The sequence below is a fragment of the Pelophylax lessonae genome (assembly GCF_965119305.1).
Source record: "Pelophylax lessonae genome assembly, chromosome: 7".
NCBI lineage: Eukaryota > Metazoa > Chordata > Amphibia > Anura > Ranidae > Pelophylax > Pelophylax lessonae.
In genome coordinates this window covers 233,798,171-233,816,087 of record NC_138774.1, presented here as the reverse complement: position 1 = coordinate 233,816,087, position 17,917 = coordinate 233,798,171, and the positions used below count along the sequence as shown (strand labels likewise).

Genomic DNA, 17,917 nt, shown 5'->3' with positions numbered 1-17,917 from the left:
ATTTTACTTCATTTCATCTTGATTTATTCACACGGGATTATTCCCTGATCTCACTCTATTTCACTTTTATGGTTTTTACTGGCATGTTGCACCTTTGTCAGTAACAGTGTCAGGAATAGTCACCACCAATTTTTGATTATTCTATTTCCACAGTGGATTGATTTAATTACTTGTACACCTTAATAAAAACACTGTCTATGTTATTCATTTATTTATTGCACTTCAGCACTTTCTGGGTTTATCTATCACACACCTGGAGAATTTACCTTTTTATTTGTACCCACTTGATACACAGTATATATAATTTAACCCTTAGGGTTTTTTGGGACACACTCTCTTATTTATCATTGATTATAAGAGATTGCACTTTATTACTATTTAATTCTTTATTTGCACAAGGTAGCGCAGTTTACAACCTTCCTCTGCACTTCACATACATCTTAACCCCTTTTGGGGTTTGGTTGTTGGCTGCTTACACCTGTGAGCCCTTCACGCCTCACCGCACACTATATAGCGCTGGTCAAATTCTGCTTTTACATGTCCTGAAAGATGTTTTAGGAAAAAACGCTGGTGTCCAGCTTAAATAGAGAGGTGTAGATATGCGTCCTTGATATTGATGTAGGCTAAATAGTCTTAGTGTAGGGACACCACTACTGTGCGAATGGACTCCATTCAAAACTTCTGTACCCACACAAACTGGTTCAGAGCCTTGAGGTCTAGGATTGCACGCATGTTGCATTCTTTCCAAGAAACAGTGAACCGGTTTGAATAGAACCTATGAAAGCGTTTCCGAGAGGGAACTGGCACAATCATCCCTTGTGACAGCAGATCGTGTACAGTCTCCTATAGATCCCTAAACCGATCTGGAGATAGGCGTAGGTTGGACGAGAAGAATCTGACGGTCAAGACCTGAATTCGATCCTGTAACCCGATCGGATCAGTTTGTGGACCCATTTGTCCTGAATCAAGGAGGTCCATGGTTCCGGAAAGAAGCAAAGACGCCCCCACCCCCCACCCCAGTTACCGGGTGAGGGCGTCCCTCCATGCAGAAGGGGATTTGTCTGTAGATTTGGATTGGCCTGTTCTCGGTTTACTCGACCAGGTCTTTGAACCCCCAGAAGACCTAAATGGCTTGGATTCTCTCCTGCGTGCTGGAGACACAAAAGAACCACCTGTGGGCAGTAAAATAAGGCACCAGTCTATTACGTGGTGACTTGACCTTGGAGGAATGAGGAAGAAGAGTACTCTTCCCACCTGCAAGACCCTTGATCAGTTCATCCAATGAGGATCCAAATGGTCCCCCGTGAAGGGGAGCTCTGATAAAGCCTTTTTTTAAGCCTAATCCGCAGACCAGCTTTTTAGCCACATCATGCATCTAATAGCTACCCCACCGTGGATACTCTAGCGACGCATCACAAATAGTAGGGCTTGGACCATTTGGTCCGTTAGCTCTGCCAGGCCTGAAGGGAGCTGCTCTGTTTCTAGGTCACTTTTTAGTGACTTTGCCCATTCCGTTATGGTCTGGGACACCAGAGTGATTACCAAGATCGGGTTAAGTATGGAGCCCGCTATAACGTGTAAATGGCAGGACAGTGACTCAATCAGTCTTTCCACAGGGTCTGTAAAGACTGGGGACTCCTCGACCGGGACCACAGTAGATTTGTTCAGTCTGGAAATCGGATGGTCCACCTTCACTGGTAAGGTCCATCTTGCGGACACCGTGTTCGCGAATGAGTGGTGCCTCTTAAAACTCTTCGGCACCACTAACATCTGTTTGAGGTGCCCCCATTGGTCAGAGACAATTTTGTCAAAAAGTTCAGGACAAGGGAAAACCTTGCCTGACTTCTGGGATTTGTGCGTCCCTGAGGCTGCAGAATCATCTGCCGTTTTTAGAGTTTCCAGCACTGACACTGTGCCTCCGCCGCGTGCTTTCCCGTGCAGCTGCAGATGAGGATATCTTGCCCTTGCCATCTGAGTGCAATGACGCAGAACCCTCAAGCTGACATGCGGCCATATCTACATCAGAATCTGAGGATACAAGAGAGGCAGGGGAGGGTATAAGGCGCTTTTTAGTAGTGGTATTTTTTAAAACCAAATCAGCTTTTGACACCAGGTTTTCCAAAACCACCATTAAGGCAGGCCGGGGTTGCGACCCGGAGGTCCCCGCAATGTAAAGGAGGGGATCTGTAGGTGAAATTTGTTCCTGGGACTCCATATGAACCCTAAAATAGCACAGTGTCACTAAGAAAACTGAGAAAAAAGGGACCCACACCGCTGCACCAGCGGTACTACAAGTCCCATCCACTAGCACTGCAGATAGTAGGGTGAGAGAGAGACCTACAGGGATCTCTATTGACATACCACCATTCGATATGGAGGAGTACAGGGTCGGTCTGCTGTGCAGAGAAAACGATCTTCACAGGAAGAGGAATTACCTGGGTCATCACTAGAGTAAAGGCCTAGCTGCTCCCTGCTGTCCAGCATTCGCGGTCTCTGAGAAAATGTCCGCCCAATGCATTCCTATGGGGAAACCACAAAATCATGGCCGCTCATGCATTTCAATGGGAACTTTAAATTAGGCTGAACGATTCTACAGTAAAATGGCGGCCCACTCGGTCTCCAGGACCCCCTAAGAGATCCAAGCGATTAGTGGCACTAGGATGAGTCCATGTAAAGTATAGCATGCACTCAATACTTGGGGCTCCTTTTGCACGAATTACTGCAAAATTGCGGCGTGGAAAAGAGGCAATTAGCCTGTGGCACTGATGAGATGTTGTGGAAGCCCAGATTGCTTTGATAGCAGCCTTTAGCTCAATTGCCTAGTTGGATCTGGGGTCTCTTCTTCCTCGTGACAATACCCCAAAGTTCTCCATTGGGTTTTTGGTTAGGCGTGTTTGCTGGCCAATCAAGCACAGTGATACCATGATCATTAAACCAGGTATTGGTACTTTTGGCAGTGTGGGCAGGTGCCAAGTCCTGCTGGGAAAAGAAATCAGCATCTCCATAACATAACTTGGATTCTGTGCCTGTCCGCTCTTCCTTCAGACTCTGGGACCTGAATTTCCAAATGAAATGTAAAATTTACTTTAAACCGAAGAGAGGATTTTGGACCACTGAGCAACAATCCAGTCCTTTTTCTCCTTAGCCAAGGTAAGACACTTCTGACATTGTCTCTGGTTTAGGAGTAGCTTGACACAAGTAATGCGACAGTTGTATCCCATGTCCTGAATGTAAGTATAGGACACAAAGAAGGTGCGTGGGCCTAGTGCATTTTCCTAATGTCTGAGACATGAGGAGGATCTGCAAAGTGACATCAGGCTAAGAGGCACAGAATCGGACCATAAAGTCCTTCAGCTATACCAGTAGTCAGTTACCCAGGCAAGGCTCCGAAGAAGAGGGTAACCTTAAAAACGAGTTAGCCGATGTGTCTGAGCATTGTGAATTCACATATATGGACTTAAGCAGATGCGGTTATGTCTGAGCTATGATGCAAGCATTGGTTTGTGTGTACATTTACCTTTGTTTTACACTATTTAATAAAACATGTTTTGAGGATATTGCGCTAGGCCCACGTACCTTTTTTATTTCCTATACTTCGACATATCGGACACCCCCAGTCTTTTGAAGGCAGCGAGGAACACATTATCCACATGCAGTAATATGTCAAGATAGGAGTTTGACGCCATGTTGGGACTTATCAGGAGAGTGAATATAGCGACAATCTCACATGTCCTGCATATGTCTGAGAGCCCATTTAAAGGCTCAGAAAACCTTTACAGGTGTTTAAAGTTATTTAGCTGATTAGAGTGTGACACGAGTCTACAATATTGAACTTTCGGATACAGAATTTTCAGTTTTCACTAGTTGTAAGCCATAATCATCAAAATTAGTAAGAAAAATGCTTGAAATAGCACTGTGTAATGAATCCATATAATATAGGAGTGTCACTTTTTTGTACTGAATTACTAAAATAAATTACTTTTGATGATAGTCAATTTCTTTGAGGTGCACCTGTATACCTAATTGTAGATCTGGATCCATCAGTAGAGGTATGAGATTAAATGGTAACAAAAATCACAAAGGGACCAATAGTAACCAGGGATAGAAAGATCCCTCTTAAGAAGGGGTGGTGCAAGCCTAAATGGGGAATTTCTCTCAAATTTCTCTCATGTCAAGGAAGGAAAAAAAAAAAAATAAGTTCCCAGGGAATAGGAAGCTTAAACAAGACTTAGAAGAAGCAGCATTGGAAGCAATCATATCAGAAGACTGATAAAGGACAGCTGAACAGGGGTTCAGCATGAAGGCTTCAGGGGATGAGCAGAGTATCCAAACGTTGGGAAGGAGCACTGCCTAGAAACCCAGCTGGATAATCAAACAAACCCCAACTTGATAGAGGATGCGCAACTTCATGTATAATAGACTAGGTGAGCAAGATAACCTGAATGCCTTTGTACCGCAATTGTAGTAGAAGGAAGAGTAGTGTGGGAATTCTTAGATACTTCCACAAGCCTTCTGCATTGAGGCAGTAGCGTGCCCTGGCCACCAGCAGTGTTGCTAATGACAATGTAAAAAGCAAGCCGAAGTGATGAAGTCCCTCAAATGGCAATCAAATACCAGAGGCAAGGTTTGCTAGAGATGGTGCCAGGGTGAGCTCTGAGCATCTGCAGGATGTTGGTTCTTTCTGGGGGAATACAAGTAAAAACTACCTCAGAACCAGTGGAGAATATAGGTTGATAAAACCTTTAACAGTGGGAATGTCCTTTGTGTGTCTGATTGGCCGGGTCACAACCTCCCATAGGCAGCAGTAAAACCCCACAAACAGAACTCCAGCATTGCTCAATTAAAGCTAAAAATTAACATGGCCACTGCTTTGGGTTATGTACAGCTGCAAGAAATGTCCACGTTTTCGAGAAGAACTTTATGGAGTTGTCTTCCCCCCCCCCCCCCCCAACACAATTACCTATAATTACCTATGAAGGAAATATTTTTTACTTCTCGACTAAACAAAATATGGATGTTGCAAAATCTAATTTCAAATAAAACTGGACTGGTCACTGTTCTTACCTCCAAACGGTAAATAAATATGGACAGCCCACTGTGAGACTGAAAGGCTGCCATATCAAGGTTGGTAATGAGGTCCACAACCCTGACAGCACGCGTCACAAATGTGATCTGGTCCTGTTCGTCTCCTAGGAACTTTATCACCTAAGAAACATGAAGCCAAAAGAGAATAGTACAGAACTCATTGCAATACAGAAACTGCCATCATATTGGCAAGCTGCTGCCATAGTGACAACCGCAACAAAATTTTTTATCAAAAATAAATGAAAGCACTCTGATAATATACATTACATTAAGGCAATTTTAGAGACTTTTTCCTTCCTGTTTTCACTTAAAGCCCAATATAGACAAAAATACTATCAAGGCATGAATAAAAGATTCTCAAAAAAAATATTGGTGCAGTAGGTGCAACGCAACTATCTTGAAGACCAAGACCACCTTTCTCAATGAATCCCTTTCCCCCTGCAATCTGTAAATAGAAATGACCTCCCTCCCATTGTTTGTGTTGACAATGTGTCATTAATAAATCTAAATCACAATTGTCACCGACAGCTTGGATCACCACAGACCTATAGGAACTAGAGTGGTAACCAAACATGTAATTAGGTCAGAGGTGATAGATAGATAGAGATTATATATATATATATATATATATATATATATATATATATATATATATATATATATATATATATATATATATATATATATATATATATATATATATATATATATACATATATATACATATATATACATATACATATACATACACACACGTCGAGGTAACCCGCTGACCTGCTGCCGTATATCTGCGGTGGCTGGTCAGCAAGTGGTTAAAAACATAGGTGTGCAAATTATATCCAACCCCCCCCCCCCCCCAAAGTTAAAAAATGTATGCCAACACAAAAGGGCTAAAGAACACACACACAAAAGCTTTGTAAGAAATCCCTTTTTTTAATGAACGGAGATGAAAAGTACCTTTAAAAGTGCCTCCATCATGCCACAGGAAACCAATGCCTCCCCACCAGCATCGTAACTGGCTAGATGATACAAGAAGGAAAAGAGTGCTGTTGCAAATTGGTGAGGATATGGCTCCATGGTAGGGTCTGCAAAAACATGAAAAGTCACACAGACCAAATTAATTATGTGTAGATTAAAAACAATACATTTAACCTCAAGCTGAAAACCAATACATTCAAACATTACATACCAACAGTTCTCAATTGTACATTACGCTGTTGGCCATTTTAAAGCATTTTCATGAATGCATAGGCAAAGTCACAGGCAACAAAATTGAAAGATCAGAAAAATGTAAGCTACAAGACTTAACCAAAGGAGAAGGGCCTGGATCCACACTGCATGAAGTTACAAAGTTTATGCAGGACAAAAACGGTTACCAATTAGACATAGTAGAGGCTGAAAAAAAGACCCTACACCTTACTAGCAAAGCACAAAAGAATCAAAATAAAAAGCACATCTGAGCAGGGCCCATTTCACAAAGGCATTCAGTCTGTCAGCTTTTCACACAGATCCAGACAACCACAATGTCGGTTTATGAGTGGGCAGATCATCTGTTTAAATCCACCTATATCAGTGTACGTTCAGGTCAGTTTTTTTTTTTTTTAACGGAACAGCTAACTTAAATCTGTTGAAACGGAATGGATGTAAACTGTTGCTATCCATATACATCCATCCTCCTAGGTAGGTGCTAGCGAGAGAGTATAGTTTTTGGCTCTGTCTGCCAAGCAGAGGAGCAGCATACAAATCTGCTGACAAGCCAAGTTAAAAATGTTGTTTGCCATGGGCAACACAATGGATATGTACCCAAGAAACAGTATATGTCCTTAAGTAAAATGTTGGAGAAGAAATGCACGGTATTGTAACAAAAGGACTGTGTCTGCTTTAGGCCTCTTGCACACGATACACCTGTTTGAGCATCTTGCGGCTTGAAAATGCTCAGTACAGCTTTTTGAGCTAAAATACAGCCCATTAATTGTAATGTGCCTATGCACACAGGCGTGTAAACAAGCGCTGTGCATTCTTCAGTAAGAACAAAATAGAAAAATCTGAATTTTTGGTCAGTAATTTAACCACTTCCCGCCCGCCCTATTACAAAATGACGGCGGGAATGTGGTTGAGTTATCCTGACCGGACGTCATATGACGGCGGCAGGATAACACCGCTCTGGGCGCCCCCCGGGGGCGCGCAGAGCGGCGATCGGTGATGCGAGGTGTCAGTCTGACACCCTGCACCTCCGATCTCGGTAAAGAGCCTCTGACGGAGGCTCTTTACCATGTGATCAGCCGTGTCCAATCACGGCTGGTCACATAGTAAAACAGGAACAGCCGTTGATCGGCTTTCCTTAGTTCGTGCCTGACAGGCACGAGTAAAGGAGCGCCGATCGGCGGCTCCCCTGACAGGGGTGGGGGGGTTCGGTCGGCACTGGTAATCAGATCATTGATTACCAGTGCAGACCCTCGGGGGGGGGGGGGGATGCCACTAGAACCACCAGGGATGCCCACTATGACCCCAGGGATGCCCACTATGACCCCAGGGATGCCCACTATGACCCCAGGGATGCCCACTATGGCCACCAGGGATGGCAATCAGGGCTCAGGGAGCCCCCCATTGCCCTCCCCATCAGTGATGCCCACCAGTGTCCTCCCTATCAGTGCTGCCCACAAGTGCCCATCATTGCCATCCTTTAGTGTCGCCCACCAGTGCCCATTATTGCCCACCAGTGCCGCCTATCAGTGCCCATTAGTGCCCATCAGTGCCGCCCGTCAGTGGCGATCAGTGCCGCCCATCAGTGCCCATCAGTGCCCACCAGTGCTGCCTATCAGTGCCCAATAGTGCCCGTCAGTGCCACCTATCAGTGCCCGTCAGTGCCGCCTATCAGTGCCCATCAATGCCGCCTATCAGTGCCCAGCAGTGCCGCCTATCAGTGCCCACCAATGCTGCATATCTGTGCTACCTATCAGTGCCTATCAGTGCCGCATATCAGTGCCGCCTATCTGTGCCGCCTATCAGTGCCACCCCATCAGTGCCACCCCATCAGTGCCACCCCATCAGTGCCACCCCATCATTGCCTCCTCATCAGTGCCTGTCAGTGCAGTCTCATCAGTGCTCATCAGTGCAGGAAAAAATTATTTATTTACAAAATTGTATAACAAACAAAAATTTTTTTTTTTTTTTTTAAACTTTTCGGTCTTTTTTTATTTGTTTAGCAAAAAGTAAAAATCGCACAGGTGATCAAATACCACCGAAAGAAAGCTCTATTTGTGGGGGGAAAATGACATAAATTTGGTGAAGGTACAGTGTTGCATGACCGCGCAATTGTCATTCAAAATGCAACAGCGCTAAAAGGGGAAAATTGGCCTGGGCGGGAAGGGAGGGAAGTGCCCTGTATTAAAGTGGTTAATCTCTAAACCGCTGGCAACAAAAGTGAGTGCACTCCTAAGTGAAAATGTCCAAATTGGGCCCAAAGTGTCAATATTTTGTCTGGCCACCATTATTTTCCAGCACTGCCTTAACCCTCTTGGGCATGGAGTTCACCAGAGCTTCACAGGTTGCCACTGGAGTCCTCTTCCACTCCTCCATGACGACATCACAGAGCTGGTGAATGTTAGAGATCTTGTGCTCCTCCACCTTTCGTTTGAGCAGTGGCGGCTGGTGCTCAAAATTTTTGGGGGGGCGCAAAAAGAAAAATGTAATAGGTATTGCTTCGCGTCAAAAAACGCAGTAAAAAATTGCGTGACTTTGAAGTCATGGTACAGGCATGGCATACGTGATGGTACAGGCATGGCACAGGTGATGGTACAGGCATGGCACAGGTGATGGTACAGGCATGGCACAGGTGATGGTACAGGCATGGCACAGGTGATGGTACAGGAGAGGGTATATGCCCCCTTTCAATGCAGTGACCAGCGTACATGCCCCCTTTACATACCACCAAAAGAAAGCTCTATTTGTGGGGGGAAAATGATATAAATTTGGTGTAAGTACAGTGTTGCATGACCGCGCAATTGTCATTCAAAATGCAACAGCGCTAAAAAGGGGAAAATTGGCCTGGGCGGGAAGGGAGGGAAGTGCCCTGTATTAAAGTGGTTAAGCCTCAATGCACGCAAATACATACAAAAAAAAAAAAAGTCTGAAAAAAGGAAATGCTCAAAAAGGAGTATTGTGTGCAAGAGGCCTTACAGTAATCGGTGCAAGTGTGAATGAAGAGAGTAGTGACCCAGGACAAAGGAATCTGTGTCAAGGGACAGTACATGTACTGTGATAGAAATATTGACCAAGCAGTTAATGGCAGAAGGACAATATTCTCAAAAAGTATGGAAGGTCAGCTGGCTTGGAAAGAAAGAAGTGCAGCTGGCAGCTTCCGTACATACGGAAAGGGCAGGTGTGTGTGTGTGTGTGTGTGAGACAGTGAACACAATCTGCTATGCAGAGACGTTCGTGCTGGCTAAGCAGAGTTGTAGCAGCAACGAAGGGGTTACTGCACCGCGCAGGAAAGCGTGCACTTTAGAGATCTCCCCAACAGGTGGAGCCACTGCCAGAGAGCTAGTCTGGAGTTGAGGGCGGAGTCACCGCCCACAGACTGCCAATCCGAGTGGAGGAAAGGAGCAGAGACATCACTTCCGCCATTGGGTGTAGCTAAGACAGACGTGTGTGGAGGAGCAAGATGGCAGATGCCAGAGTGAGCCCGAGCGCAGGGGCTATCCCACGTGTTGGCAGAGTGCCTGGAGAGTTAGTGGAATCACGGTAGTCGGTCCTGCAGGATACAGGAGTTTGGTTGATGCCCATTGGAAGGCTGGTGCTGTGCAGCGTAAGGGACAAGGAGCATCTAGGGCTGGTATGTAGCCGATGCTTGAATCTGTCCATGCGGCTGCAGGCCTGGAGTCAGTGTGGGCACTGCAATGACTTCCTTGTGCAGGCGGTGCAGACTGAATGTCAGCCCAGGAAGCGTGTGTGAGCTGGAAGACAGGATTCACCCAGGAGCTGATGGTAACAATGAGGATAGCTGTGGGCAGAGAAAGGGGGAATGCTGAGAGCGCTGCTGGAGCCGAGGGGCCAGTGGTGCAGTCCTAAACTGCCATATGCCAGACCAGCGTGACTTACACATCGGAGATGAAATGTACCCAGATGTTGCAGGCCGAGCCACAGCCAGGAGGAGGGCCAGCAATACCTGCACAGGCAGAATTCCCAACTTTCAACAAGGTAGAGGGGAATCAATGGGCTCCTGGGAGAGAAACCTCCAGTGCATTCAGTGAAGGGGAGGCTGGAACCATTGATATAGGGTCGCCCCACTTCCAGCATCGATTTGGGTCCATGGAAGAAGGAATAGAGGTGTGGAGGTCGGAAGAGGAGACAGAATGGGAGAGGAGTAGCTCTGCAAGTCCCAGTTCACCTGATGAGGAAACAAAGGAGGCTGTGGTGCACATGCAGTGTGCCATAACATGGGGTTCTGTGGGGCCTATGCCACATGGGTCCCAGATTTGTCCCCACCTTGTACCTACACCCGGGCTAGGGATCAGAACGAGGCCTATGCGAAACTTATCAGGAGGGAGGAAACCCTATACTCCCCACCTGGGAGCGGGGACAGGCAGACCCTTTCCCAGGTTCTCAAAGATGCCAGCGCCTAGTCCAGAGAAAGGTGGCCCTGGAGTATGGGTACGACTACCCCTACGCTCCTTGGGAGATTATGCAGGCAGTTGAGGCCAAGAGAGAGAAGTGGTGAGACGAGGTGATTTGGGAGTTTCTATACATCCCCAAGCCATTTTGGAACAAGGAGAGGCCTGAGTTGTGGAACACCTTTTGCTCTGTGAAGGAGAACTGGAATCTAGTACGGGCCTTTCACATAGATCTTGTGGAAGTCCGCCGCCCAAATGAAACAGGCCAGGCTTGGTCTGTTCACATCCAGGACTAAGAGGAAGGCTGTCCGGATTCTTCATCCTGATCACTACTGTTGAGGATGTAGGATCCCAGCCCTGCAGAGATGTTGCTATGTTACAAGGCTGGCTAGCCTAGGAGTTCCTTAGGAAAAAAAAAAGGGGGGGGCTGGAGAGCCCGAAGTTCAAGTTGTTGTTGGGGCTAATAGCTCCATTTCCATAATCCCCTATTCCTTTCTAGCCTTGCAAGAAGGATTAGGAATCAGAACTACCACCACTGTGTAGTATCACCAAAAGAGGTCTGAATTCCTGTTCAGAAAACTTTAGTGGGCACTTAGTTTAGTTACTACAAGAAATCGTCTTTACTGGATGATCCATTGAGATCCTTTGGGCCATCTGGCCAGCATCACTATCACCAAAACATTTTTTGGGAAGAAATTGGGCAAACGGGCCAGGAGAATTGAAGTACAGAGTAAGAGGACCCCTTTACAAGGATACTTTGCTCAAAGGATACTTTGTGAAGATCCTGTTAGGCCAGCGGGCCAGATGAAAGGATTTTGTTAACTGGGGAGGAGGTAGTGGCTCATTGTCTCTTCAAAGAATAGAGTGAAAGACCCCTTGAAGAGATTTGCAAAAAACTCACAAGTTTGACAAGTTTGCTCAGGCTCTAGCAAAATACCTTGTCACAGAAGATATGTTGCCTCGGTGTTACAAAAGGAGAGGACACTAACACCAGTCAGGTGGACTCTGCATGTCTTTATTCTGAACTTGTGGGTCTGACTATAATAGGAAGAGAGTCAGTGCCCAAGTGTTGGAGAGACTGTGCCTATTATTCAGTTAAAGCGGTAGTATCCCGCTTTTTTACACTTTTACCTACAGGTAAGCCTATAATAAGGCTTACCTGTAGGTACAAATAATATCTCCTAAACCGGCATGGTTTAGGAGATATTTACAGTGCATGCAGCCGCTCGCGCGAGCGGCGCATGCGCTCTGAAGGTCCGGGGGAACCTTCAATCTATTTGCTGGGAGCTTGCCGGAAAATCACTCCCGCGCGCATGCGCGGGAGTGACGTCATCGCGGCTCCGGCCAATCATCGCGCCGGAGCCGTCTCTTCCAGCCAATCACCGCGCCGGAGCCGCCGAACCCAGAAGAGACGGCGAGGGATCATGGCAGCGCCCGCAGCTATGTCCGGGGGTCCGTGTCGGGGCTTCGTTCTAAGGTAAGTAATACATAATGAGCTAGTATGCGATGCATACTAGCTCATTATGCCTTTGTCTTGCAGGTTTTTTTTTTTTTTTTTTAACTTTGGGTTTACAACCGCTTTAACAAATTGGCAGGGTTTATTTTCTGTTTCAGGAACAATGGAACATCGGGTCAAGCGTGCCTTAGGGGACCTGGATTGATCAAGAGAACCTATACAAGAATGTGGCAGTAAAAGCGAATGTGGTGAGGTCGTCTGAGGAGAGAGCAGTCTCACTGGTGTAAGTAGCAATGCATTAACTTATGCTTAACCTAATTTACTTTGCAGGCTTGCTTGGGATTTCCGGGTCTGGCTAGGCCCTCCACTACTTAATGCAAATTCTCATGCAATGCAGATATTGTACTTCATTAGCTAGACAGGATGAAGTTTACCTGCCTAAGCAGATTTTTGTTTAGCGGGGTGCACTGATTTAAATGCACCTGCTATGTGTGCATAAACGTGTGAATATTTGTACAGCAGTAATTTTTGAACACAATTTTTGTATCCACAGGCCACATATGGGGTATGCCCCATGGCCCTGTACATGTTACTTCTCTTTTCCCCCTTTCCAGGTTTGTGGGATGCTCCATGTAAATTTTGGTAAAAAGTTTTGTAAGGGCGGCTGCCCAGAGCCAGTGAGGACATGGCACGGTTTAGCGTGGGTTGAGTGTAGCACCATCCTAGGTAGGTGCTAGTGAGAAAAAGGAAATTTTGTAAAATCTTACCGTAAAATTCCTTTCTCTGAGTCCTCCGACAGTTGCTGCCCACTCATACAGTCTTCACTTATGGGTATTGACTTCATCTCCACAGGAGTTTCTAGGCATAAGACTTTTAAAAGAACAATTAATCTACATAGTCACACCCATGGGGGCTGTCCTAGTCCAATACCCCCCTGCAATAGCTATCCCAAGTCAGTTTGGTCGCAAGCAGTGAAATGGTATAAAAAACCCTCAAAAGAGGGGCGGGGTGGCGACTGTCGGAGGACTCAGAGAATGGAATTTTACGGTAAAATTACAAAAATTCAGCTCTCTCTTACGTCCTCCGACAGTCGCCTCATACAGTCTTCAATTATGGGGACGTCCCAAAGCAGTGTAGACATGAGGGGTGGGCAAAGCAACCGCCAGAAAAGCAACGCAGTACCCACATCAGAGAAAGGAACCTTACATGCACAGAAAGGTAACCTTCTGGGTAACAAAAAAGGGCTCAACATGAGCAACAACCAAGGAAAACAAATAACCAAGGGAATAAACAACCCCAACAGCCAGGGACCCACACAAACCAGGGTACCCTATGGCACTGCCGCACAGAGAACTTTGCGGCCAAAGGAGGAATCAGCCGACGCCAGAACATCAATTTTGTAGAATTTTGAAAAGGTGTGCACTGACGACCAAGTCGCAGCCTTGCACATCTGGGCCACCGAGGCCCGATGCCGATAGGCCCAGGACGCACTCACCGATCTAGTAGAGTGAGCCTTGACAGGGAAGGGAGGAACCCGTTCCCGCAACGAATAGGCCTGTACAATGGTCTGTCTGATCCATTTGGCAATAGTTGCTGCAGACACAGCCATACCCTTCCGAGGTCCCTCAGGAAGGACAAAATCAGATTTCCGAAAGGATTCAGTCGATGACAGGTAGACCCTGATCGCCCTGACAACAGCCAAAGAGTGCAAGGCAACCTCCTTAGGATGCTTAGGGTTCACACAAAGCGAAGGTAAAACAATGTCCTCCCTCATTGGAGGTGAAAATCCGAAACCACCTTTGGCAAAAAGGACGGGTTAGGTCGCAAGACCACCTTATCCCTATGAACCACCAGGTAAGGGGTGCGGCAAGACAACGCCGTCAACTCCGACACTCTGCGAGCAGAAGTGATCGCTACCAAGAAAACAACCTTTTTTGACAGCAGAGGCAACGAGATTTCCTGGATGTTTTCAAACGGGGAACGTTGTAATACGGACAGAACCAAGTTCAAGTCCCATGGAGGTAAGGGCTCACTTCTAGGAGGGGCCAAGTGACGCACACCTTGGATAAAGGTGCGAATTAAGGAATGAGATGCCACAGGGCGCTGGAAAAGAACAGCCAGGGCAGATACCTGGCCTTTAAATCGTGGCCAACACAAGGCGCTGGTCCACACCAGTCTGGAGGAAAGCCAACACCCTCGACACTGAGTAGGAACGAGGAGAGAAACCCCTGGACTCACACCAGGCAAAATAAGCTTTCCATGTACGGTAATAAATCTTACCAGAAGAGGCTTTTCTAGCCTTGATCAAAGTAGGAATGACCTCTGAGGAGAGGCCCGTCTCTCAGGACCTGGCTTCAACAGCCATGCCGTTAAAGCCAGCGACTGTAAAGCAGGATGGAAGATCGGTCCCTGGGACAGCAGATCTTCTCGCATTGGCAGCCGTCACGGAGGCTCCACGGCCAGGTGAACGATGTCCGCGTACCAGGACCGGCGAGGCCAGTCCAGTGCCACCAGAATCACCAGTGATTGTTCCGAGGCCAACCTGCGAAGGAACCTGGTCAACAAGTGAACTGGCGGAAAGGCATATCAGGCAATACTGACAAAAGGGCACAACCAGCGCATCCGAGGCATCTGCCAGAGGATCACATGTACTTGCAACAAACCGTTACACCTTGTGGTTTAGCCGAGACGCGAACAGATCCACATCAGGGGATCCCCACTTTGCACACAGCATTTGGGGCCGGCGTAGGGACCATTCCTCCTGGTCCAGGGTCTGGCAGCTCAGATATCGGAATGCCAATTCTCCACACCCGGGATGTGAACTGCCAATATTGCCAGGACACGAGTCTCGGCCCAAGACAGAATGCTGGTCACTTCCTGGGCCGTCCGGCCACTTCTGGTGGTTGATGTAAGCCACCGCAGTGGCATTGTCCGTCTGCACCCATACAGGACGGCCCTGAAGACGATTCGACCAATGGAGCAGGCACAGCCTGATCGCTCAATTCCAAAATGTTTATCGGAAAGGAGGATTCCTCCACCGACCAAGTGCCCTGGGCAGACAGGTTGCCGAGAACGCCACCCCAGCCCGACAGGCTGGCATCTGTGGTGATCACCGTCCACAGAATTGGCCGGAAGGATTTCCCGTCCGACACAGCTGGGGACTGAAGCCACCACAATAGATCCATTCTGGTCTGGTGACTCAGAGACACCCTCAGGTCCAAGGACTGAGGTATTCTGTCCCACCTGGAGAGGATCTCTGCTTGGAGAGCCCGCGTGTGAAACTGTGCAAACGGTATCGCCTCGAAGGCCGACACCATCAACCCCAGGGACCGCATACAGGAGTGACAAGAATTCGTTGTCCCTGAGGGACCTGATCTCGTCCTGTAAAGTCCAGAGCTTGTCCTCCGGCAAGAACACACTTGCTTGAAGCAGAGTCCAGAACCATTCCCAGATACTGGAGACGAACCGAAGGCGACAAGGTCGACTTCTGAATGTTGATCGTTCAACCGAACTCCTGAAGCGTCTGGACCGTAGTGGACAGATCGCGCAGCAGGCTCTGACTGGCACTCGATCTTAACAGGAGATCTTCCAGATATCCCAAGACCGCAATGCCCTGTGTTCGCAACAGGCCCAGAACAGGCGCCAACACTTTGGTAAAGACCCTTGGAGCCGAAGCGAGACCGAAAGGTAACACCACAAACTGGTAATGATCGTCCGCGATAGCGAATCAGAGGTACCTCTGATGACCCTTGGAAATGGGGATGTGCAGATACGCATCCTTCAGGTCTATGGAGGCCAGGAACTCTCCCAGATTCAGGGAGGCCACCACTGAGCTGAGTGATTCCATGCAAAATTTTCGAAAACGCGCACAAAGCGGTTCAGCGCTTTAAAGTCCAGAATCGCACGTACTTTGCCCTCCTTTCTGGGCACAGTGAACAGATTCGAATAGAAACCCTGAAACCTGTCCCAATGAGGCACCGGGAAAATTACCCCATGAGCGAGAAGATCCTGCACTGCCTGATGTAGGTCCTGTAACCGCCCTGGGGTCAAATGAAGATTTGAGTGAAAGAATCTGTTCGCCGGCCGTGAAAGAAATTCGATCTTGTACCCTGACCGAATGATTTCCTGAACCCACCTGTCCGAGATTCGGAGCAGCCAAGGTTGGAGGAAACCGCGCAAACGTCCCCCCACCCCTGTAACGGGTGAGGGTGCCCCTTCAGGCAGAGGCGGACTGAGCCGCCGCACCTGCCTGGCCGGATTTTTGTTTGCCAAACCAGGGCCTTTTTCTGGCCACCTTGGCCCTTGAAGGGTTTGCCCTTGTTCCGCGCTTTGAAGGCATGAAAGGACCCTTGAGTAGGTTTAAAGGATGGGCCCCGCTTACCGCGGAAAAACTTGCCCTTAGGATTCTGGGGCAGCAGAGTGCCCTTCCCTCCCCCTCGACTCCTTTAACCAATTCGTCCAAGGATTCCCCAAAAAGGCGAGACCCCGCATAGGGGATGTCAGCCATCGTCTTCCTGGATTTTTGGTCAGCCGACCAGCATTTTAAACCAGATTAAGCGACAGTTAACCACAGCGACACTGGACACGCGTATCGCCAAGGGGGCCTCATTCAGAGCCGCATCACACAAATACATAACACCACGATGAATCTGCTCCACCATTTCCACTGTAGTGGAAGGGGTAGAGTCAGCCACGAGGGTGCGTTTGAGCACCATGGTCCAATCCGCCACAGCCTGAGCCACCATCACAGAGGCAAAAATAGGCTTGAGCATGGAAGCCGCCACCATATAGGCATGAGGGGCAAGAAACTCCAGTCTCCTATCAGTAGGATCCCTAAACACCGGGGAGTCCTCCGTGGGTATCAGGGTAGCCTTGTTCAACCTGGCCACCGTGTGATCCACTTGAGGCACACACCAGCGCGCAGTCGTAGTAGCCCCAAAAGGGTAGAGAAGTTGAAACTTGTTAAGCACCACGAAGGTGTGTTTTAAATTACGCAATGTTAGCTCATTCACCTTATGGTGAAACTCTGCGGGGCAAGGAAAAACCTGCGCTGTCTTGCGGGTCCTGTGTGTACCAAAAGAGGACAACGCCCGGATGGGTGGGCTCATCCTCCAAATGTAGTTATCCACCCCTGCGACCTCCGCCTCCCTCTCAGACTCTTGCGGGTCCTGAGAAGAGCGAGACCCCGAAAGGGCCACGCTACCTACAGCAACCATATCACATTCAGAATCAGAAGAAAAGGAAAGCCTAGGCCTTTTTCTAGCAGCATGTTCTGACATCAGCACATCCATTTTTGACACCAAAGTTGCCACAACAACAGCCAAATTATTGGCGGCGGGGATTCAGAGGACCCTGAATCCCCCACCAAAGCTGGCGGGAATTTGCTGTCCTGGGATTCCATAACAGAAAAGAACATTTTTTTTTTTTTTTTTTTAAACTGGCCCTTTACGTGCGCTGCGGACCCCTCCCCAGCACACCGCTATAAGACTGACACACAGAGCCCCCCGCAGGGACAAAACTGACCAGGCAGATTGCACAAGGCAGGACAGGAAAAAAGGACAGCAGGACAGAACCCCACAAAGTGTTACCAGCTCCTTCGATCGCTCCTGTGAGAAAGGAGGAAGTGATGTCACCGCTGGAGGCTGAACTAGGCTGCAGGGAAAATGGATGCCTATGGTAACTAATAGGAGGCTTCGGCAAGATGGCCGACGACATGTGCTCGGAACGATCATTCGCCACACGCAAGATGGCGCCGCAAGGCGCG

The 17,917-nt window shown here is 47.8% G+C and overlaps 1 protein-coding gene across 1 annotated transcript in view; it reads right to left on the bottom strand.

The window, feature by feature from the left end:
- HUWE1 (HECT, UBA and WWE domain containing E3 ubiquitin protein ligase 1) overlaps positions 1-17,917 on the bottom strand; it is a 484,118-nt gene that overhangs the window by 421,549 nt on the left and 44,652 nt on the right. The window contains exons 12-13 of the mRNA XM_082264230.1: positions 6,043-6,170; positions 5,065-5,205 (exon numbers count right to left, since the gene is read on the bottom strand). Of these exons, the coding sequence (XP_082120356.1) occupies positions 5,065-5,205; positions 6,043-6,170 (269 nt within the window). The remainder of the gene's footprint in view (positions 1-5,064; positions 5,206-6,042; positions 6,171-17,917) is intronic.